This window comes from Seriola aureovittata, chromosome 18, assembly GCF_021018895.1.
Source record: "Seriola aureovittata isolate HTS-2021-v1 ecotype China chromosome 18, ASM2101889v1, whole genome shotgun sequence".
Taxonomy (NCBI): Eukaryota; Metazoa; Chordata; class Actinopteri; order Carangiformes; family Carangidae; genus Seriola; species Seriola aureovittata.
In genome coordinates, this window is record NC_079381.1 from 19915138 (window position 1) to 19939833 (window position 24696).

General features: G+C 39.4%; 2 protein-coding genes across 7 annotated transcripts in view; one reads left to right on the forward strand and one right to left on the reverse strand.

Moving 5' to 3' along the window:
- Positions 1-382: 382 nt before the first annotated feature.
- Positions 383-16357, reverse strand: LOC130186222 (interleukin-31 receptor subunit alpha). 2 transcript variants are annotated; one of them, XM_056403108.1, is made up of 17 exons: positions 15263-16357; positions 8651-12745; positions 8452-8505; positions 8209-8265; positions 7987-8101; positions 7738-7889; positions 7494-7639; positions 6641-6782; positions 6360-6448; positions 6025-6232; positions 5657-5842; positions 5307-5438; positions 4506-4667; positions 3584-3727; positions 3386-3473; positions 3196-3277; positions 383-2510 (listed from the first exon to the last, which is right to left on the reverse strand). In XM_056403108.1, exons 2-17 carry the CDS (start codon positions 8730-8732, stop codon positions 2052-2054), a joined length of 2298 nt encoding a protein of 765 aa, XP_056259083.1. In that variant the 5' UTR covers positions 8733-12745; positions 15263-16357; the 3' UTR covers positions 383-2051. The 2 variants fall into 2 exon arrangements, with proteins under 2 accessions (XP_056259083.1, XP_056259084.1); XM_056403109.1 differs by lacking the exon at positions 15263-16357 and having other exon boundaries at positions 8651-12928.
- A 1706-nt stretch (positions 16358-18063) lies between these two features.
- mast4 (microtubule associated serine/threonine kinase family member 4) overlaps positions 18064-24696 on the forward strand; it is a 93560-nt gene continuing 86927 nt past the window's right edge. For all 5 annotated transcript variants that reach the window (XM_056402990.1, XM_056402995.1, XM_056402991.1 and 2 more), the window contains exon 1: positions 18064-18583. In XM_056402990.1, the coding sequence (XP_056258965.1) occupies positions 18380-18583 (204 nt within the window). In that variant the 5' untranslated portion in view covers positions 18064-18379. The remainder of the gene's footprint in view (positions 18584-24696) is intronic.

Sequence of the window (24696 nt, forward strand, 5' to 3'; positions counted from 1 at the left end):
GTTGAATTGCTGAAACTGAGATGTTATATTAAAGTATTGTCAGCTGTCTGTAGTGATTAATAGCGGAATAGGTCGAACCTTCATGGGACTTCTGTGGATTAGTTTGTTTTTTAACATTCATTTCTGTCATTTTTGGTGTTAACAAAGCCAGTGTTGAGTGATGTATCAAGAAAATGTATCTGTAAACTGGCCCCAGATTCAGATCAGTTCCTATGAAAGCTTGTTATACTTTAAAAGCTTTATTTTTAAAAGGAGACGTTATTGCTGTCTTTGTCGTGGCCAAATTCCACTTTACTGATTTTAAAAATCAGATTTCACAGTATTTTTTTTCTTTGTTTTGTATGTGGACACGTCTTCAGTTTGAAGTGGTCAACCTGTGATAAAGTTCAGTTAAAAAAAAAAAAAAAAAAAAGCATTTCCAACACGACTGATAGTATGTGAAGATTTTTATATTTTATACCCCTTTATCCACTACGTATGGTAAATACTTAAAAACTCCATGGTTTACTCCTGGGGGGACTGGGCGCTTGATGCAAAGATTTGCTAACACTGTTTTTGAAGACCTTGGATGTATATATCTGATCTTCTTCAGTTTGAATCTAAAAATCTATCTGATCTGTTTCCAAAAACACTCAATAAAGAGACTTTTCATTCGAATGTTTTAGTCCCTGTGTTGTGTCATGCCGTCCAGCCACAAGTCTTCTGGGAGACTGTCCCTTTGGACACATGAAAGAAAATTAGAGCTTTTTGGTGACGTCATGTCAGCTCTGTGTTCACAGAAGAGAAGATGAAGCTTTCAAAGGAAAGAACATCATCCCCACTGTGAAACATGGACGAGGCTCAGTTATGTTATGAGGTTGCTTTGTTTCATCTAGCACAGGGAGCCTTGAATGGGGGCAGGGGACAATGAGATAAGATCATCAAGGCATTCTGGAGCACTTCCCAGTGTCCGAGAACTGTGTCTCAGTCAGAGGCCATAGCTCCTCCCAAAACATACTGTACAGCGAAGAAAGGATGAGAAGAAAACAACAGTTTTCCTTTCTGAGGTGGCTTCCTCCTACGAGTCCTGATCTTAATCAAACTAAACATCATCATCTGAGTTTACTCAAGAAGAGCCGGTTGAGAAGTGTAGAAGTCTTTTAAAGAGCTACTGAATGTGCCTAATTGCAATGATTGCCCCAAAAGAGTCTGCCACAATGCTAGGTTAAGGGAACCTGATTTTTTTTACCATGACATTTTCATTAATTTTAATATTTAAAATATGTTTCAAAACCACAGAGTCTGCTCTATAAAAAAATGGAATAGAGAACAGTGCATGCCAATTATGTTTTTCAGTGTCACTTTATCTCAATCTTTTAATCTTTCAGTAGAAGGGTGACTGCCTCTGGCTATGTGTGTACCTGCTAAATGCTTGCGTTATCATTGTCATCATGACTATTTCATCACGAAGACGTTAGGACTTATCTCACAGCCTCACAGAGGTGCTAGAACGGCTGTCTCAGTCTTTTTTTATGCTTGCTCTTACGGGCGCCTGGTGTTGCAAACAAGATAACTGAATATACGCAATAAAAAGGCTGACTGAGATCTGACGAGGAAATCTGAGTGGAGCAACTGCATTGCAAAGATTACGTTGATACAATTGTGTTTATTGGGTCAATCATGGCCTGTAAATGAGGGCATTGTGAGGTATTCACATTTACACATGGAATTTGAGATACTGAAATGTAATGTGCATTTACATAAATGAGCAGAGATCACAAGTATGTGAAGAAGGCAGCTAAGAAGAAAAACAAACTATCTTAAGAAGTGAAACTGGACTTCCATCTTTATAATACACTTCAGCAATTTTGGCAGTTGACATAAACACTGAGATAAATGTACTTGTAGTATCGTTATTCATGATTTAAGACTGAGTCAATGCTGTTGACCCACAACAACCAGCAAACTCTCATAGTCCACCTCTGGCCTGCCATGAAGAACTGAGACAATGGACAGTGGTTCAGGCCGTGTTCCTGCCTCTTCCTGCTCTGCAGTCCAGTCCCAACCTGTTGTCACGAAATCGTGGTCATCTCCTCGCTGCCCAAGATTGGGCTGGTACTAAATTGTCTTAAATAGGCCAATCCTGACTTCACCACAGCCTCATGAATGTCCTCTGGATCACTTTCCATGGCTGGAGTGACGGCTGTATATGCTTGGGAGGCCTGAGGCCTCACCTGCTGAAACATTTCCATTGTTGTATATCCACTTGAAAAGGCAATCGAAGAACTCTGGAAGTTTGTCTGTTCTACATTTGAGAATGTGTCGCTGGTATCATGAGGAAGGCTATCTTCAGTTTCATCCTCTGAGTCTCTCTGGATCCAGTTACCAGTCGTTTCTGGTGAGTCAACCTCATCTTCTGAGTTGTGGAAAAGCGGTAACATGCTAGTAAGAACAGCCTCTTTCTCAACTATCTCAAGACTATTTGTATCCCACTCCACTACCTTCAGAGCGCTGATGGACTCTAGCAGTTCCTGTGCGAAATAGAAATAGTGAAAAAATTCCTTAATATACTAATTTCACAAGCTTTAACAACATACTTCTGACAGTATTATATAAGTTAAATCCTCATGTCATCAGCTTAAACTGCAGCTATAGGAATTTTGCAGTATTGCCTCTTGTAGGGCTCATTACTTTTACGTTACATTCATTTGGAAGACGCTTTTATCCAAAGTGACGCACAAGTCAGGGATTTCACTAAAGCTTCAGTGCAGTTGGAGACTTTGGATTAAATACTAAATATTTCTATTCAGTAAATGCAAGGAGATTGAGTAAAGAAGTGAACTGAAAGTTCATAGTAAGAGCAAGCTAGACACGTTAAGGTGTTAAATGTGTTAGGAGAGGAAGTGCTCTCAGAATGAGATGAGTCTTCAAGAGATTCTTGAAGATAAGAGCTCTGATAGCGTTCGGTAGCTTGTTCCACCATTGGGGAACCACAGATGAGAACAAGTATGGACTGAGATTGCATTGGGTGCAGGGATTGCAAAGCCAGACAGTGTTCTTTGGCCACCAAGGAGTGTAAGTTTGTATGATTGAGTTCAAGCAGAATTAACCCAATTTACTGTCACGGTAGCTGGAAGTTTGAGGTTTTGTTTGGCTTCCACAATGTAAAGAGTAAATCTGGTGGTACATTTACTAAAAGCACAAATGGACACTTACCATTTCACAGGGTCTTTCTATTTTCTGCATTGCATTACTATTTTCAGGGTTAGGTATGCTGGGCCAAAGAATGACTTTTGCTCTAGATGAAGTAGATAGAGTTGAGTAGAGTACATGCAAAGTAGATATATTTTATCATGTTAAGAATTAGTGAGTTTGTGCATTCGACATAGTTTCTTAAATATTGTACCTTTTTATTATTGGAGATCCAAATATCAGCACAGCGGCCGCAACAACAAAGATAGTGATGAGACCTGCTCGGTTAACATCAAAATATCCTATGCAAGGAAAAAATGGAAGAAAGATTAATCTTTAGAATCTGATGCGAATGGAAATATCAGAAAATGTATTTTATAAAAATTTTTAAAAGGTGTTGGATTGATATAACCTTGCTGATTTGTTTTAAAGACGTATGGTGTGCTTCGAACTCCTGCTCCCACCAGAGTGAAACCTGATATCTGCACCTGGTATGCTGTGTCTTCTTTGAGATCCCCCAATTCATAGGTATCAAACTCCGGATCCACTGTAACATCTGCTATCAAAGAGTGACAGTTGTCAACATATTACCAATGCAACTTGGACCCACCTGTTGAATTTCCAAATAATACAACATTATTTCAAAAATAGTTTTTAGCCATGTTAACAGACTGGTGCTCATGTAACCCTACATGTCAATCCCTTTACATTGGCTGGCTAACTATAGCATTTAGATATAATAACAAGAATAGGTTATATAGTTAAACAGGATTGGTCAGCCAACATGAAAGGATTTTTTTTTTAAGTATATTTTTTGGGGCTTTTGTGCCTTTATTGGGCAGGATAGTAGAGAGAGACAGGAAATGGGGAGGCAGAGAGAGGGGGTATGACATGCAGCGAGGGCCATCCGATGCGGGACTCGAACCGGGGCCAACTGCAGCGAGGACTGTGGCCTCTACACATGGGGCGCCTGCTTAGACCACTACGCCACACGATGCCCCGAAAGGATGTCCATAGGCTCAGATTTCACAGCCGTGTCAGCCAAACCATCAGATCCTCTATCAGATTATTGAAGCCATAGACCAACAGTTAATGTTGTGGTGACTGTGGCTATAAAGTCCGTCTGCATCTGAATTTCAGTCTGACTATTTTCTTCAGAAACCTCTAGAGACTGAGACAGTGATAAACAAACCAGCTGGCGGACAGGAAATGCACTTTATGTATCTTAACCCATTGACGTTTCTGCTGAACTTTACAGTTGAATCTATGATTTCTATTTATTGATAAACAAAAACAACAAGTATAGAAGTTGGTTTAGGGTGGATGTTACTGACTTTTCTCTGTACTTGTCCCCCTTTGGTCGTTCTCTACGTAGTGGATTATGTAACCCAGCAGGAAACCTCTGAGGTCGTCCTCCTGGATGGACAACCACTGCAGCCCCACTGAGTCCAGCGTCACGTTGTAGGTGCTGATGTTTGTGGGCGCACTGACAGGAGCTGTGCAGACACAATATCAAGGAGTCAGACTGTTTTGTTACGGACAGGATAAGAAGAAACTTGCAGTGTTGGTCGTTCAACCACTTTGGTTCAGACTGAAATATCTCAACAACTATTGGAGGGATTTCCATGAAATTATGCTCATTCTTGATCCCCAGAGAATGAACTCCAATGACTTTGGTGATCCCCTTGACTTTTCCTCTAGCGCCACCAGCTGGTTGATATTTTAAATATCTCAACAATTGCTGGGTGGACTGTTCTGATGCAGACATTCACAGTCTTTGTGAACTTTGGTGATCCTCTGGCTCTTCATTACCATCATCAGGTCAGAATTTCAATTTGTCCAATTCTTTAATTTGTTTTTACAACAGATTGGTTTTCTTATCAATGAGCTTTACAGCCTTATAACCAAAGTCAGACCTAGCTTGTATATTTGGGCCACGTCTGGCCTACACTGCAATTTCCACTGTCGTAACTGAGCTGTAAGAACCACAAGTGGCCCAGATTAGGCCCAAATGTGTCTGCTATCTGGGTGGGCATTACAACCGTATAGAGTTGCTAATGGGGCGATGGACTGAAGCAATAGTATTATACAATCAAACAAAGACATATTGGAAAGGTAGAGAGACTTTCACTTACATCCTTCCTTGAAATAGAACTGGGTTCTCCCATAGGTGCTCTCACTGTTGTTGATATACTTCATGTTGCAAGTCTCCTTCTCTGGTCGTGTGTGCAGAGTGATGCTGTATCTCTTGTAAGGCTCCAGAGGCTCTGGTTATTTCAAAAAACCAAAATGGATTATCTCAGAGGCAGGAAACTGAATCACATGTTGTTATGTTCCAGCCTTTTGCTAAAGTCATTTAAATTAATCATCAGTCTACCCTCGATACTCCATAATAACAAAGCGAAAACAGAATTTTTAGAAATCAATTAAAAAGGAAAAGCTCAAATATCAACAGATCATAAACACAGTGTTAATATTTACACACCTCCTATAAGAGATAAGGTCCTGTTGTTTTCTTCATTCTGGTAAAAGGACTTGTAGTTTGTTTTATGCCCATTTTTCCTCCACTCCACACAATAGCAGACATAAGTTTTGATGAGATCATCTTTCCAAGAGACAGTAAAAGATGTATTGCTGTGGACTGTAATTTTCATCTTCCCATCTGCAATACCTGTCAATACAAATGTATGATCATTCTTTTAAAGCTCTTATAACTCTGTCGGCAATACTGTCGGAAATACGCCAATAGTTTTTCAGCTTTTCAGGCACTAAAAACACTCATGCTCAAAGTTAGAAGACAAGATGTGTGATTAAATGTTGGAAAAAAATCACTGAACTTAAGTGAGAACTCACTGGGAACGTCCTCTCGCTGTGGTATTGTGAGGCTCAAAGCTGGGGAGGTGCTGGCGTTGTTGACAGCGCTGATGTTGAGATGATAAGATGAGTAGGAGAGAATCAGTCTGATCTCAGGCTGAGCAGTGTTCATCCGTTCACACGGACGCTCTCCTGACGTTTTACCAACTGTCACGCAGAAGCCGTCATACAGCCCTACTGCAGAAAACTAACACACAGGGTCCTTTAATTATCCTGCTAACATCAGTTATGGCTCCATAGAAGATATATTCCCCATAATAAATTTCTAATGATGGAAAATGTGAGAAGATACAAAAAAATAAATAAAAAAATACCTTCCAGTTTAAAGAAAGCAGCCTTTTGCCTATTTTCTCTCCAAAGTCAGTATCTGTGAGGCTGACATCGACGGGCTGAGTTGTCAGTTCTGAAAGAGGATAAGAAAAATTATTTCAGCTTTAACTTAACTAAAAGAGTCGAAACACTTTTTAAACAACATTTCGTTGGTAGTTGCTTGATAAATATGATTATTACTTCACCACAGTTAACCAAATATATAGAAACAGCTTATTTTTGATGCCATATTTAGTTTAAAATGATAAAATAGAAACAAACTAACCTGATGGGACAGTGTAGGTTTGACTCCATGGGCACTGTGAACATTTTTCATTTGTGACACACTGTATCTGTACACTGTACACCAGTGAGGAGTTGAGATTCTTCACTGTACATCTCCCTGCGTTTTGGGATTGCACTGGACGCTGTGAACAACATAGAAATGAATGACTAGACCACATATTTAATTAATCAGCTGATCTCATTGCTCTCTTGTGTAAAATAGAGACCTGAGTGCAGCAGAATAAAAAGCCACAGACAAAGACACCTCTGAAAAGCGAAAGGTTTAAAGGGGCATTCCACTTTTTTTAAAAGTATAAAGGCACCTTTAAGATGTCCTCAGCGACAGGGAGCAAGTTAAAGTTTGAGATAATAACCCTGATCTTGAGTTCGGCTTGTAAATATCAATAATAGATAATAATAATAAATATCTCAACATATACGTGATAGATTGGCACATGGACATTTATGGCTTCCAGACGATGCTTCCTTTTCATTTGTTTCCTCAAGTAACAGCCACTATGAGGTTTACAAAGAGTTAATTGTCATGCAATGAAATTTGGTACAGACGTTCATGGAGCCCTCGGGATGAACTGTAGTCACTTTGGTGATCCCTCAATTCAACTGCTATAATCAGGTAACATTTCAGTTGATCCACTCAAAGTTTATGACAAAATACCAGCAAAACAATGGCACTCCCATCAACCTCAGCTGTGCTTTGTGTTCAGTGCTTATTGGCAAACAGTAGCATGGAGTGAGTACGGTTAGCATTATACCTGCTAATCACCAGCCTTGTAGTTGTGAGCATGTTAGCCGCACACAAAGTGTTTTGTTTTAAGCAGGTGATTAATACTGACCTCGTTCCATAACAGGCTGCCCACTGCTTTATATCTCACAGAGTAAAACTCAATGACATTTTGGTCATTTTCTTGCCAGCTCACAGTCACACTGAGTTTTCCAAACTGGCGGCTGAAGGAGACTTTATCTGGAGGACCACATCGCACTGAAATATACATTTTTTTTACCTATATTAAGGTTGATCATCAAAAAGAAATACATTGAAAGAAACTTGCTCATAGAAATTCATTTTAATAGACTTACATATGCTATTTGGTGAAGCCCTGAAAACTGCTTTTGTGCAGTTTCTTGACTCGCTGTTTTCGAAGACCTCAGCTGTCATGTCTTGTCTCGCAAATACAAGAACGCTTTCAGAGAGTGTAGAGATGTTCTTGTATGCTTTGCACTGTGAGTGTCTAGAAAGCGAAACACTTTGAAGAATCAGCTGAAACATCATCAATATGTGTAATTTAAAGGATTTATAAGCTAAAAAGGAGGAAATGTAGAACTCACTGTTGTATGATGAGTGTGTACGTTTTTTTAGATGTGTGATTTCCAGGTCTCCACACACACGTTTTTGAACCACGATCAATATATTTACCAAAACAGTTTAAATCATGGACGCCATCTGAAAGAGAGGCAGCTACAGTAATGATTATGAGTAAAGAAACAAATCTCTAATCTGATTTTACAGCTGGTGATTCAGCTTGGGATGAGTCAGATGTATTTCATTACCTGGTTGAAGCTGACAGTGCTGATAGTCGGAAAGAATTTTCTTTGACTTGCAACTCACTGGAACATAATATGAATATGTGTGTGAAACTTTAGATCGATATCCTCAAAGAATCGTTTTCACCAGAATTCTGTGTCTCACTATGGAAAAACAACTCTCACTATCATGATACCACATTTTATTTTAGAGGCACTTTGAGCAGCAGCGTGACAACTGAAGATGAAACCAAACCGTAGTGAGCCTACCTGAAAATGCGTGAACATGAGAGCAGGCTGTAGTGTAGTAAGCAAGAATCACACCTTCAATGTGAACAAAAGCAGAAAGTAGCTTTAATACTGAATACAGCAGTTAATGACTGCATTTCATAATGGTTTTAATTCAATCCGAAAACTGTGGCGATTAATTAACTGCTTAAAAAAAAGAAATAATGAATAGCCCACTTACCAAGGATGAAAAGATGTGAATGGCCTGCACAAGAAGAACATTTTGATTTGAAAAAATCAAACTGAGATCCACGAGCAACCATGACTCCTGGGACAGACTGATAGACTGAGAGACCATGAAGCCCACACAGTGAGTTTTTGAGACAATCTCTCACCCACAACCTGCTGCCAGTCACAGCACAGTCATGATGTACACAGAAGCAGCACACATGAGAATGAACAAGGAGGAAATGTTTTAGGGAGTTATATGCTCAGGGTGTTGAGGGGCGGTGACGCATTCAGACACAGCTCGTAGGACTCACATAAAGACAGAAGGTCCCCTGGAGTCTGAAGAAAAACTGTTGTCTTCTTTGTACTTCTTCTTTCCACAAATAGAGCTGCTCAGCATATGAGACTGTAGCATTTCAAATAAGAGTTATTCTGACATACAAACCAAAAGAAATGACTGTTAAAGTAATGATGCAAAGGACTGTTTGAATGAATGAGGATGCCTCTGTGACTCAAAGCAGAAATATACGTGATTTTATTTATAGTGCATCCAGGAATTCTTCAAGCTGTTTTTGCTTCCAAAGAACTGAGTGTTGTTATCATTTTGAAATCACTAATTGCACCACTCAGGCAGACAGACATGATTGGGAAATGTGTCATTTTGAATCAGTGGAGGAGTCATTTGTTTAAGAAATGTTTCAGAGTACAGACCTGCTTCTTCAACCGTTTCTACAACTGAATGAACTGTGGTCGAATGCACCTATCATCTCTGTAGTGCGAGTACACACTGTCGAGTGCTCCCGCTCCAGGAGAATAGTCACAGTTATTTTAAATGTAGGTGGTTAACCTGAATATAATTGCATCATAATTGCCTTTGTATTTTTTGTAATTGTATTATTGTAAATTGTATTGTATTAAGTTATTCTATTTTCAGCCAAATTATTTAAAAGGCATTTTCAAAACATTAAAAAAAAACATTATTTTGTTTTGTTTTAATGAAAATCTCTGTGGAGGATTGTTTAAAGGATTTTCTAATACACTACAGAACATTTCTCCAGTAGCTAATATATAAATTATTTAATTGTTTTTCAGAATAGTAAGAAAAATCAAACACATTGAAGTTAAAGATCCCATCCAGACATGTTTTACGACATTTAAATTATGCTACACTATGAATGTGCAAACTGCATCATTCTGCACTGTGACAGTCAAACATCAACCTGAAGCAACAATAAGTAAAATAAATTTTTGAGTGGATGGGGGATCGACCTTTGTTCAAGTCACATTTGAACTGTTTTTAAAAAACAGAAAAAACCACAAAGAACCACTTATGACTCAAATAGTAACTAGTAAATAGTAACCCCTCTCCTTTACGATGTCTTGAAAGGGCACTGAACTCTGAATTCATAGAAAGTTGCACTTTTAGCAAAAAAAGATTAGAGTCTCAAACGGTCTGTTTTCTTGCCGAGATCTTCCCTTCCTTCCCCTGTCACATGCTTCCATGAAGCTGAAAACTATCAGTGATTACTTGGGAGTATCTGCAACTTCAAGCCCAAACAAAAAAGATTTTTGACCATATATTAACTCAGAGATGTTTCTGTGCTTATTGTTACTTCCCTGGGATTTTTGACCTTCACTGTGCAGACTGATTGTTTGACAGTTTGACACCAGAGGGATGTTTTCACAGTCGTCTGCTGAAGGAGAAAGTCCCTCTGTGCTGACATTAAATCTGAGTTTAAGACGAGTAAGTACAGGCATTTTCTGACATCAGTTTGAAAGCTAATCATGGTCCAGTCTCCCACCTCTTGTTTCCAGCAATAAAACTTTTGAAGCAAAAAACATTTAAATATTCATAGTCTTACATTTTGAATAGAGCAGAAAGAGCAGATGTAATTTAAAAAAAAAAAATGATTCAAAGTGCAGTATATTTTTACGTGGCTTGACTCGTTTGACTTTTAGTGAAAAATCTGTATTTTTGTGTTTTCTCTCAACTCTTTATAATTTCTCTCAACTCTTTATAATTTTCACAGTAACGTCCACAGCTTCAAAAAACATGAATAACTCATGTGATGTGATCGACTACTAAACAGATCTCAAGGTTGTTTTCTCAACTGCCGTTTTTAACGTTGAACTTCAGCTATTAATAACTTAAACTTCTGTCCAAGTAAAGTTCCTCTAAAAGTCCTTAAAAACCCTGTTAATCACTTTAGGCCTGATCTGAACTTCCCTGTTTTACATGAGCTTCACATAATAATCTTGAATTTAAGAGACGTCTTTCATCATTGTCTACAGGAAAGGTCCTACAATGATTTTATATTGTTAAGGACATGTGAGGGAACCCCTTGCTTAACTGGACAAGCTGGCGGTTGTGCTCTTGGAGCAGTGGGAGGTGTGTAAGAGCAGGCTGCACCTGTGCTTGGTTAGGAAAGTGACCCCAAACAGCAGGAACTACAACAAGAGTGCACAGCAAGTTCATGTACTGTACGTGTTGTCATATGTATTTCAGGAGGGAGAAACTATTTGTACTTTTTGGTGCATGTTCCTCCTTCAGGGCTGAGCTGTAAACACACAGGAAGTTGAGTTCACACCTCACTGACTTCAGTTACTGAGCCTAAAGAATGTCATTAACGTTGCTTATCATGATTTCAATCTTAAGACTGTACTCGAACGCCCCACCAGCTGTGTTGCAAAGTTTGAACCTCTGTTATTTTTCTATGACCTTCATCTTTGTTTGCCCTCTGCCCGTGTCGTTCTCGATGTGTGCTGCAGTTTAAAAGGTCAACCGATCAGACGTGAAGGAGAAGAAGACTTTTTTGGGGAATTTTTTACCAACCTCAAACACGTAGAGGTTTTCAAAAAAGAGGAACTGAGAGAGGATCAAACATTTTCATTCAAAAGCAATAATCAAAATTAGAAAGAGAACATTAAAGATCTTTGCCACAGGAAACCAATTTCCGCTTAACAAGTAAATGCCTGCCTACTCATGTTTTTCTCGTGTGTAAATTTCCCCACCTTAACTTTTATCAGCCCTAAGATCAGCAATGTGCTCTAACCCACTTGTGGTCTACAAAAGTTGATAGATTATGTGGGTTTCTCTCACAGTGTTTTTGCTTTGAGGATCAAAATCCTTTGGTATTCTCTTAGTTTTACTTTGACTGCCCCTCCAGTGAGCAAACAAATCATTTCTAAAGTGAAATGGTATTTGGTTTTTCTGGTTTTTTTTAATGTTTACTGTAACAGGCAGTACATGGTTAATGATATGCACAATCAAAAATTTATTGTAAATTTTCATAGCAGCATTATAAAGCATTACAAAAGTGTACTCAAGGATTTTGTTGAAGACTTTATTTGTTTGTGATTGGTTGAAATGAAAGAAAACAGCTGCACAAATGAATACGATGAAAATCAAATTTTAAGTGACTTCCTGATGTTTTTTTTAACTACGTGATACCACTGTTGCTAACAGTTTCTCAATGATCATGAACGCTCCTGATAGTGTCCAGTTGAATCCACTCTTCATCTTCTCCTTTTAAGTAGAAATAAAATAAAATATAAATACAGCAAGTAAACAAGTACAATATATTTTAAAACAAAAAAATTATAAATTAATAATAAACAATTAAAACTTAGTTCTTAGGGTCAGAGCGTGTATTTGTTAGGTAATCCTATAATCCACACTTAACCTCGACAAATTGCACTTTGAATGAATAAAAACTCATTATTATGTCTGTGTAAATAATTTTAAATCCCAGTGCCTCATAGACAACAGTTACTTATTTTGTAATGGGAATTCACACAAAGTATCACTTCGATTAATTCAGAGTATTTCTTAGTAAACTCCAACAGTCTCTTGTCAGAAGAGAGCAGGGTCAAGACTTTTATTTTGGGTCAGTTTCAGGCTTGTGCTTCAAAAAACAGTGAACGTTTGTTGTATCAGATTTAAAGCTCCTGCAGCTGAAGAGAGGATGTATGTTGTTTTGGGGTTTTTTTTCAATTGCAACGTCCACAGAACAGGAGGTCAGTTGCTTTTCTTTAACCTCCTTTCATCACCATCAGGAAACGGCGCCCTCCAGTGGAGAGTTAGAAGCAGTAGCATTTTCATGAATGTCTGTGAACAACAAAAGAAACCACAGTCAAACTGGGCGTCGCACAGTTAATGTCTGATGTTCACTGCTCTTTCTCTTTGACCTGGGGTTTCCTCGAAAAAAACAATGTGAATTAAAACTGTACAGTCAAGTGTATAGAAACCATGTTTGTGAAAAAGAAACGCTGCTGACGATTAGTAAAGTCATTTACTTACTGTTGTTGTCATTATGATGTCATTATTTTGTTACTGACGCTTAATCAGGTAGGTAATTAGTAAAACTGAAAAATAACAGTACAAAATGAAAATCTTAAGTGACTGTTTTTACAGTTTGAAGAGAAGGAAATTCTGGTGTGAAATCAAAAATATAATTTGCAATAACAAAACGTGTCAACAGCCATGCTAGCAGAAAACATGCTGATATTATGTTTAATGTGTTCACCATTTTAGCCTAGCATGTTAGCATGCTAACATTTTCTAACTAACCACGAAGTTCAGCAGTTCAATTTAATTGGAAAGTCATTAGTTTTAGTCACTAATTTTCTTTTTTTCTTTGCTATTTTTTCATGTCATTTAGGATGTGAATAAAACATCTTTGGATTCGCCATTTGAAAAGAGCCTTTTTGTAGCCAAGAGAAAAAAGACAGGAGGTGAGAGAGGTGACCCTGGGGGCATGACACTGGCCATATGACATTTACTTCAAGCAGTTTTAGCCTTTTAATGTCAGCCCAGAAGCTCCCAGGCCACAAGATACCAGTCTGAAAACATCCTCTGAGAATGGAGTGAGTCAGACAGCTCGGACCGCGCAGTTAAATAATGATGACAACACGTATCGCTGTATTTAAAATTTATATCAAGTGCCGTGTCATTGTCTGAGCCGGACTACTTAAAACAAGTGTCAGAGACTTTCAATGAAAATGTGATTCAGCAACTTCAGTAAAACAAGTAAAATACATTGACACTGACTTGACACTTGTTCCACTCACATTTTAAGTATTTTCCAAAAACAGACAAAGACAAAGAAAAAAAGAAGAATTTAGTGTAATAATGATCCCACGTAGGTGATATGTACATGAGTGCCACGTAAGTGTGAGACCACTGTTGACTCAAATAATCACTCCTTTACCATATATTGAAAGGGCACTGAACCCAACTGCAGACTGCTGTTTCTATCTTTGAACTTCAGCTATTAATAACTAAAACTCCTGTCCAGGTAAAGTTCTTCTGAAGTCCTTAAAGTCCTTTCAGTGAACTGTGGGAAGTGGTTTAAAATAATGATGACGTTGCTGTATTTAAAATTTATATCGAGTGCTGTCTCACCGTCTGAGCCAAACTACTTAAAACAAGGTGTCAGAGACTTTAAATGAAAATGTGATTCAGCAACTGGATGACCTCACATTTATTCCAAAAGTGGATTCAGTTGGACGGATGAGGTGGAAATGGACTTTAAACAAGCAGCAAAGATCAGTTCCAGCTTACTGAGGCGTGTGTTTCAATTAGCCAGGTGCAGGGAGGGGTTATGTTTCAGTTACCTATCAGTCATTCAGACGGTCCAGTCACCTGCAAAGTAATTATGTGCACTGACGACACCTCTAACCCAAGAAAATGCCCGCTCAGCCATGTCCGATCATGGTAAGTGAAGTGACTGGTGGCTGTGCAAAGATGTTTCATGCCAGCAGCTCTGCTCAGGCTGTACTTTGGCACACAGGGGCTTTGAGCTAATGTCACCATGACCTCCATCTCAGTTTAGCGTGTTAGCATGGAGGTATATGATAAAAAAAAAAAAAAAATGGAGCAAATTTAAATTATAAGCTGATGAAAAGTCATTTCAATTCATCCTATGGTGAATATTAATGTCTGCGATCTAATTCATGGCAATCCATCCATTAGGTGTTGAGATATTTTACTCTGAAACAAATTGGTGGACCAACAGTCTCGTCACTTGAACAGTGCTGCTAGCATGGCTAAGTATACGGGAGGATGTATAGTTAAATCACTTTTCATTACATTAATAAATCTCATTTAGTTAGAGACCCCAAAAAGAGCCACTGATGCTGACAGCAGTGTTGAGGCCGCGTATCGGGAGCGGTGAGCAGCAATTTCACACACCGGCTCTATCTGAATGTCAACGCTTTCTCGGGTGTTGAGACGTCAGATTGTCAACACTAGGTCAGGGACTGACCGTGTGTAATGGGCCCAGCACTCACCAGTTTGTTTACTCTCTGGAGCTCAGTGTACTGTGATATAATGTGGTAGATAGTGAGTCTAAAAGGCGGAAGCTTTTTTGAGGTTCACTGCGTATGGAGCTGAGGCTTAACAGGGAAGGATGTGCTGTTGATTGTAAACTTGTTGTGTGAGTTTATACTTTTAAGTCAGTTTAGGCAGAATGTGTGTTTTCTGTAATAGTTGTGGTTGTGTGTGTGCTCTCTGCTACCTGTAAAGTCTGAGAACTTAACTGACTCACCGGGCAAGTCAATAATTGTCATTTAGGATCGTCAGCTGATTTCCAGAACTGATATGGTATTAAATGGTTACACTCACCACTCACCGCCTCCTCTAAGCAGCTGACCGTGGAGCTGGAGCTGAAGCTAACTGATGCATACGAAGCGGCGGAGGCTATGAAAAGACATCCGTTCAGAAGAAGCAGTCAAGAGGAACTGTGAAAGTCAAGACAACATGTGGAACACGAAGGACACTTTGAGATAAGCTGCAGGTCCGCCGGGCACAAAGGCAAAGCAAAGACAAAACAATGTGATTGCACAGGAGGTGCAGGAAGGTTCAGCTGACACAGGCGAGGTGGTGCACTGATCCACTGTGCATTACAGAGGCAGAGACGTCCTGCAGTCAGTCAAGAGGGGGAAACTGAAAAGACACTGATTTCCACAGGAGGGCAATGATCTAAAGCAAGACCTCGCAATTCAGCATGAACTACAAGCTGAAGCTTTTGGAAAATCCCTCACGTTCCCTTGACCTGAAGATCACTGAACATCTGTGGGTAGATCTTTAACATGCTTCGATAGCAGGACAGACTAAAATATCTTAGAACTGCAGTAGGAGCATGTGAAAATGCATCACTCAAGAACAGAAAGACACTCAGCTGCCACAAAAAAGTGTTTGCAAGCTTTGATAGCTTTTGCATACAACTGTATAATCTAAAAACAGTCTCTTGTTGTGCGAATTGCTGCATTTTTAATGAACTGACTAATTTAATATGTACAGTTTCCTTAATAGAGGCCTAAGAGTGTTGTGTTTGCATCTTTACTACATAGAAAAGTGTCTTTTACTACTTTATCTTTCACTGATGTTCAATCCTAATGTCTTTTAAAATAGACAATATCAACAGTAAACAGTAAAAAAAAAAACATGCAGAGGAGTTGGAGGTACTTTTCCCGCCCTCAGTACTGCAGCCACTGCATGGAGGCCCATCATCCTCCACTAGTAAGGCATAGCAACCTGTATGATGAGAAAAAAAATCATCCTGGACATCAGTTCCTCCGCACCTCACCCTCCCCCAGTGTAAATTATACGCTTACTTATGAACAGTTGATTTATCAGCTGAGTGACAGGATTAATGTGGTGGGAAATCTTGAGCAAACAACAGAAAGATGTTCCCTGGGTGTAGCCACTAACATCATACGTGGGTGTAAGTCAGTAATGATACTTTTACAGGTGGCAGAGGATCCTCCATGATTAAACTTGGTTGTCTGAGTAATTCTTCATTTATTTTGTATTTGAAAATCTATTTAACATAAATGCAGTAAATGCTAATGGCTGCGGTGCCTTTCCTTTTCCTCTTTGTCCTTGCAGATATTTGTGCAAGTGGGCCCTCTAGTGGTCCCTCTGCACGGTGTGGGGTGATAATCCTATGGTACAGCTGGTATAGAGTATCCAGAGGGATGGAGTGAATTACCCGGAAAACACAATCAAGTTAAGACAAATACTTTCTTAGAAGATGAAGCTGTGTAATCTGAAGGCATGCTGCTGAAAACGGATATGTTGAAGCCAGAAACTGCTGTTCTGGGAAATGTGTAAATTGTAATTTTCACGGCCCGAATGAGCGAAAATATTTCTGAGAACCAAAGTCAGATTTGATCAGGCTGCATGTGAGTGGAGAGTATTTGAAAGAGTGGATAAACAAATCAACCCACACAAACCCACACTTGCTGAAGGTTTCCACAGGTGAAGAACATATACTGCTTGATAAATCCTGGCATATGTGATGGATTATTTCGTCCCTGCACGCAGTTTTCTGCCTCACAATCATGCAATTCCACACTTTCACGTTCCTCATGAAGCTGCTGTCCAGGAGCCGTCAGGGGTTTATTGCCTTGCTCAAAGGCAGCGTATTATTTAGGAAGAAGAGAATGTCCTGCTATTAGTAATTACATTTAAATCCTTATACATAAGTACACACTCACAAGAGATATAAGAGATGCGGGCTCTGTGAACGTTTTTAAACACAAGCTGAAAACCTGTTTATTTAATTTGGCTTTTAATTAATTCTTTCATATTTTACTATTCTTACTGGCTTCTGTTTTTTTTTTCATTTATACATTTTTTTTTATCATCTCTCATCTTTCTAATTTCATTTTCCTTCTATTTGCCCTTGGTTTTATTGTACTATTTAATTTTTTTCATTGTAAAGCACCCTGAGCTACATCTCTTGTATGAAAAGTGCTCTATAAATAAAGTTTATTATTATTATTATTATTATTATTATTATTGTGGTACTTGTGCATTGTAAAGGAAAACATTGTCTGTTAAAATGAGCTCCACCTTAATTGCATTAACAATAATGATAAAATAATGTATATAATAATAACAGCCATTCTGCATCATGAATGAGAATGAGCTTCTCTCCAGTAAAGTTGTTTATTATTTTGAAATATATACATTTCTCACTCTATAGGCTCCACACAACTATGACAAAAAATCGTGCTCTATAATATTGTAAAACGTACAGTTTCACGACAGTATTGAAAGAAAATGGCTGAAATATGCTAAGATTTCAGATTGTGGAGACTTTATTAAATGTGTCATGACCCTAATAACCACTACAGCTGCACGTGTTTCCTTCAGTTGCAGAGGTGGCCCACTGAGGCTGCGCTGCTTGTACCACTGTTGTTGTCTCCACTGTTGTATTGGTACTTTGACTTCTTGCTATTGATTATCCTCGCCAGTGGATATTCTGCACACCTAAACATGGTTAAAACTGTCTCCTTGGTTTGGCAGCAGCTTTGATCTGATTGGTCCGCCCTCGCACGTTGTGGGCGGGGTTTATTTTGGGCACTAGGCTCTACTTGTGCGTTATGAAGTCAGTGACAGCATGGACTCACGCTGCTTTGAAAGTCATGAGCGACAAGACACACAACAAGGGGGTGGGCAACTTTTAAGTGAAGTGGAGACCTCAGCCGGGCGGTGAAGTTAATACCTAACAGACTCGATAAATATTTTTTAATCGATATCTTTCAAAGTCGTGACTTTGTTTTTACTCGGGCTCAGAAAGTGGTGGTATCCTTTTATGGGCTCGCTCCTGGGGGGGAAAAAAAAGAAGTCACAGGTGTGTTGACAGGTTAATTAATGGCTGCGTTTCGTTTTGACGTCGCGTCTTGATGGAGTTGTCTCGGCTCGTGAACTGCTCGCATTTAGTTTGAAGCGATGGAGCACGAGCGCTTTTCGGCGTCTGGAAGCGGCGAGAGTCTGTCGTCCGGTTCCAACACCTTGTCGGAGGGTGAAGAAATAACGGCCGTCCTGCACATTAAAGTCTCCGGAGACGGAGGCGACAGTCACAACTCAGACTCTGGAAGTGTCAGCGGAAATACAGAGGAGACAGCAGGGGACGAAGAAGAAGAAGACGAGAAGGTAAACACAAACCACGAACACATCTGAAGCCTTTGAAGATGCAAATGTGCCTAACAAGAAGAATAAACAAAGACAACGTTAATTTGAGGCGTGTCAGTAATCCGTTTAATACCCGCAGGCAGCGAGCAAAACACATCTGAAGACAGTAAACTCATTAATTTTCGGCCCCTGTTGCTGTCACAGTATTTGCAAACAACCACCTGTAACCAGCTTGGCTCGTGTTTGGTGGGTTTCACATGTCATGGAAGTCGGTGAGCAGCTCACAGTTGTAAGTTTAATCCATGCTGTGTGCTCCTTTTGACTCCATTTACAAGTCACAACAATCATCATGCAGACTTGAGTCTGTCTGTGCAGTGTGTGAACGGCTGCACTGCTTGTTTTAACTTTCATGAGTCCACTCTCTTTCTGTCAGCTCAGTTGGATGTAGACTATATTTCTGTTGCTTGCATGTCATTCAATTGCTTAAATTCATCCCCAGTTTGTGCTTCTCCTGTATTACCATTACACTTGAGACTCTTCTAACCACCAGGATGGGAAAAAATATCTTGTCAGCTGCACAAAAATCATGACTTTTAACCCATTTCCCAAGTTGCGCATTAGTTTTCTAATCCAAACAAAGATGGTAGCCGGAAGTGGTGTACATCCTTGCTCAATTTTTTGTACATGAACCCAAACACATACAAAAGAAAAGTGATATACAGTCAGTGTAATGCAGTCCTGCAGTTAATCCTCTATTCATGAAGCTTCAAGCAAATGTTCAGTTTTCATTTTACTGAGAGGTATTTCTAATATCTAATATTTCTAATCTAACAGCACCACAACCTACATCTTCCAATAAAAACCCTTCAAGTTTAATAAATGCCTCTTTAATGGCAGGATTAAAGGCATTACCTAAAAGCTAGGTGTATCTAATAAACTGGCAGCTAAGTTTATATTGATGTTCCTTTCCAAGATTTTCTATTTTCATGCAAAAATAATGTTCTTGTTTTCTTGTTTAACCAAAAAGCAACATCATCTCTGGCTACCTAGATTTGTAAACTTGAGAAACAGAACTTTTAACAGATGGAATATTTTTATTAGTCTCTAAGGATTCTGGAAATACCTTCATAATAATGTTAAGTGTTGCTAAATCAGTTTTCAAAGATCGCTGTAGAAAAAATTGATGCTCTGCTCTGTGACGGTAATGTAAAAGTAATGCCTGAGAGGCACAGACTGGGACTGGCTGAGCTGCAGTCATTCAGAAGAGGGTGCAGATATTGTGGTGTTTACTCAGGAAACAGATGGGTGAAATGAGGAAGACAAAATCCATGTCTCAGCCTTTTAAGCCATATAACGCTACATGGATGCTTCTGCATACTGGTTTGACTGGCTCGGATGTGAACAATGCAGCATGATGCGTGCGAGGGTGTGTTTGAGTTTTCGAGAGTTTGCCAGACCCATAAACCTTTTCATCACGCAGCATGACTTTAGGCTGTAGGTGTGGTTGCCTGTCATCCTCTATGATGTCCAATATAAGCAATTGCAAAAGACAGAAAGTTGTGCAACGTTATCCATCCATTAATCCACACTTTTTTGACTCATGATATTGCAGATGTGATGCGTCAAGGCAGTAAAGCAATAGATAGCTCATTGCTGCTTTATGGCATGACACAAGCCCCTGTCATGAAACAGAAAACTGAATAATTGCTTTGTCATGTGTAGACCTGCAGACCAAATTTAATTTCCTGCGAGGGTATGACAAGGATGGAATAAAACCATTTCATTATGGGTTTTCCTTTCTCCATGCTTTGTTAAATCGGTATTTGTAAACAGACTCTCCTCTCATGCCACGACATCCCCTGGAACATGCTCCCTGGGTGGTGTCATGTTTGCAAACAGTGGTGCTTTACTAATTCGGCTTGGCAACAGTTTGATAATCCATTATCTTAACAGAGCTGAGACACAGAGGATGGCAAAGGACTAAGTCTGATCTCTTATTTCATTTTCTCTCAAAGTGAATTATTCTGCACCATTGAAATAAATATATATTTGTTTATTTATTTTTTGGAAAGCAGATGTAATGTAATTTTGGTTTAATATGATATGTGTCCCAACAATAGTTTTACTAAAATGAAACCCAAATTTATTAGACTTTAAAAACATGCCTGCCCTCCTTCTGAGCCAGTGCGGCATGTATTGGATGAACCCTGTGGCCTCTTCTCCTCGTCCCTTTGAAATGTCAGTTTGAAGTTCATCTAAAACCGGTGACCTCTCCTACGCCGGCTACAAGAAGTGATGTAATTCGAGCCGTTACGCTGAACTAAATAGACGCCAACATCACAAAGCAGGTTAGATGACCTGTCAGCGAAGAGCTCTGCGGTGGTATTACAGTAGGGATAATCAGGGAGCTCTGAACTTTGACTTATGTTTTGCTGCTGCAGAGTTAAACATGGAAAGTCTTCAGAGTACTCAGATGACATCATGTTGACTGGCTCAGTTATTACTCTGCTTCCAGACTTAGCTCTGTGCAGTGTTTCAAGGAGTGCACTGCTTTCTATGGAGCTTCATGAGATTAATGCAAACTGTTTTGGTTTTTTTTTTTTTGGTTTTCTTTTGACGCCTATCTTCACAAAATCTCAGTTTCGTTGCATCTTTGTCCATCCCAGACATCTAAATCAGTCCAGTGTTGTGGGCAGCGACAAAGAACATTATCTACAGTCAGGACGAGATTATCCCACGCGTAATCCTTTCTTTCATGCACAAGATAAAATAACAGAAGTAGATTAAATTATTTAGCGCAGAGTCCAAATTTATTTTGGCCCAAGCTCACTAGATGTGAACTATCACTGTCAATTATGACATGTCTTTACAAGTTTGAGATCAGGAGTATCAGTAGTAGTTTCACCTTCTTTTCACTATCCAAATATTACGATAATGACATCATATTTTGGTCGTTGTTTTTCACTTTCATAAGATATGTTGCATGGTCTGTCCTGCAGGCTGGTGCTCAGCTTCTGTCTGTATATTTGTAGTGTGCTACTGCCGACAATACATTGTGATTTTCCCATCAGTCAGATTTAAGGTTTGTATTATTCCCATATATGCATCACAAAAGTCCTCCCTTGATACGCACGTTTGTAACAGTCCCACATGCAGTTCAAGCACAGAAATGTCTCTCAAATCATGTTTAAACAGTTGTAGATTTCACATAATACTCGTGCCCAACACATGAGTCTGACACGCTGCTTGCCAAGCTACACGATCTGTTAATGTGTTAATCATTGCATCCTTTATCTTTATACTGTCCTTCTGCTTTTAAATCCTCTCATAGTCATAAATCTTGTGCTTCATTTCTTCCTCTCATGTTGTGATAGAAGAGTACAAAGATTACCAGTTATTTATGTCTAATCCCACCGTTTCCTATCTTCTTGCATTTATATTTGTTGCTGCAATAACAAATGTGTTTCCCAAAGAGGATCACTAAAGATCAGATTATCCAGTGGTTTTCAGCTTGAAATGTCAGCTATGCATGATATTTGAAAGCCGTATTCCCACTAACACATGAGAAGTAATACGTACTCGAAGTGGGCTGGTCATTTTTGGCATAAATCACTGAACATCTTGTAACAAAAATGGCAGATTACTCTCAAGAGAATTACCTTTTCCTGTTCTTCCCACACGCTGGGCTTAGACTTTCAGCCTTGGCAAAGACTGCAGATGTCGGTGTGCTGGTTACTTGACAGTGAGGTGAATTATCTTCAGTACACAGTCTAAGCACCAACATAAACCGGATGACTTCCTAAGTGGTGGGGTAAGATCCAAAATATGTTGTATCATGCACTGCTCATACTCACTTATAGCCAAGTGATTTTAAAGTGCCTGTATTCCTAAAAGAACAATGTGTCAAACGAGAATGTGAAAATAATTTGACTGCGTGACGAACCGGTGATGTGCAGCTCCTCTCGACTTCATCACTCTTGTGTTTTGTCTATTTGCATGTGTTTTCTGAAGTCGCAGTGCGCTGAGCTCTCAGGGCCACCATATGTGTTGGTTAACTCTCACCGCTCTCATAGGTCTCTGCAGCAGCAAGCAGCTAAAAACCTGCTGTACACGACCTGCTCAGGACCAAATAGGAGACAGATAATATTAGAGATTAAAATAGTGGAACATTTAGCAGCTAAAGAGACCATCAACCAAACAGAAAGGAGAGTCAGTATTGGTCTTACATTCACCAAGCAGCTGGCAAACATGACCCCAAATGAATGATAATGTTGCTCCGTACCTGCTGGATGTGTAAATAAAGTTCACCATATCAGCTTAAAAGGTGGCTATATTTAAGCAGCAGCAGAAAAATGCAGTGGTAAAAAGCTGTGAACGCTGACATGAATGCATATTATGAGGGAGTTAAAAAACAAATTTTGGGCAGCTACAATATTTTTTCAATCAACTTTATTGTACATTAAAGAAGGTTTCCATTCATCTTTATCTGTCAGCCGACTGGCAGCTGCTGTCAACTGTTAGATTCAACCCTATGTTTGCCCTTGCGTGTGCATCACTCTGAGTGGTGCGCTGTACGGAGCTGCACCAGCCAAATAACTAATTACTTCCCTCTAAGCAAAATCAGTAACGTTAGATGAAGTGAAAAACAAACAGCGCACCTACATGGGGAAAGAAAATGACTTCACTCAAATGAAGTATCTTTCTCAGCGCTTTCCTGTGGAGCAGTTTGGTTTGAGCAGACACTCCTCGGCAGTGCGTAATGTTCAAGTTTGTTCAATGAGGACTAACCATGTGTGACACTTGGCACTCGGCAGACCGCATTAACCGCAGGATTAAAACAGCTAGAAAGCTCTGTTGAATTGGAGCTGCTCCGTTTAGATTAGCAGAACGCTCATTTATCTCACGAAAGACATGTTCATTTGGTCGAGCTGTTTTTAGCTTCTGGAGAGAGTTTTGTTTGTTTACACAATGTCTGTATATGAGGAAAAAATGTTTTTACTAGTGATGAAAACATGTTATCGTTATCTCATTAATAGTTTGACATTGTATTCAATCATCATCATCTAATTTCAGCGTCACCGCTGTGTTATGTTACTGATGATAATAATAGACCCTAATACTGCGCCACAAAAGCCCCGCAATGAATCCTCCTTCATGAGGATTAAAACGTTCAGTCAGTCTGTTTTGCTTTATCCCAAAGAGCCTGGACATTGTAAACATTTGTCGGGTTAAATGTGGCCACTGGTCTTGGTTGTGTTTGCTCTTCTTATGCAATGCGTTGACTTATTACACACACTCATTGTTTTTATTCTGTATTTCCTGTTGTTAACTGTTACACTGCAACAAGCAAAGTGTCGTTAACAAACTGCACAGTTCAAGTATCTGCAAGTTGTTCTTTATACATTACTGAGATTAAACTCAATGGAAATTCACATTCATCAGACTCTTCTTGAGTGCTTATTAAGAGTCGTGTTTATGGTTCTTATAGAGCATCCGAACTTGGCAGGAATAGTCAAGTAAAGGTTTATCCCCTTAAGCCAACTACTTAGGTGTGCTGGCTGCTGGGTTGGACGGGCTGTGTTCAGTGCAGTATGAGAAAACAGTGACTCAGTTGGCACACACTGATGTCATTCTGCTCATGGACTGTTGTTGTAGCTTGCACTGTTGTGTGGCTAATGATGTTCCAGGCGATGGAAAAGTAGATGCGAACTTGATGATTCGACTGAAGAACAAAGATTAAAACTATCCAATGTCACTGCACGTGGGAATTTGTAATTAATTCCTAATGTTAAACCATCAAGTCTGTATCTACTTTCTGCCGTCCGTCTCAATCTGACATAATCCTTGGTTGGCAAATTGGTTTATTCTATTAGGGCCTGTTCGCAGAAGTTGGAAGGGCAACTGTCTGTCACGTGTTGCATTAGTGCTTGCGTTTATACCAATATTTGTTTCTGTTTGACAATGTTTAACTCTGTGTCGCCGTGTGGTCGTTCTAACCTCGTGGTGTGCCCCTAAATAAGCAGCCATTTATTTAAGCTGGCAGCGAGTCAGCGTGATTAAAGGGACATCCAGTGTCAGTGTATGCTCTTGGGCTAAGAGGATTAACACAATCTGGTTAAGACCCTTTTTACTCC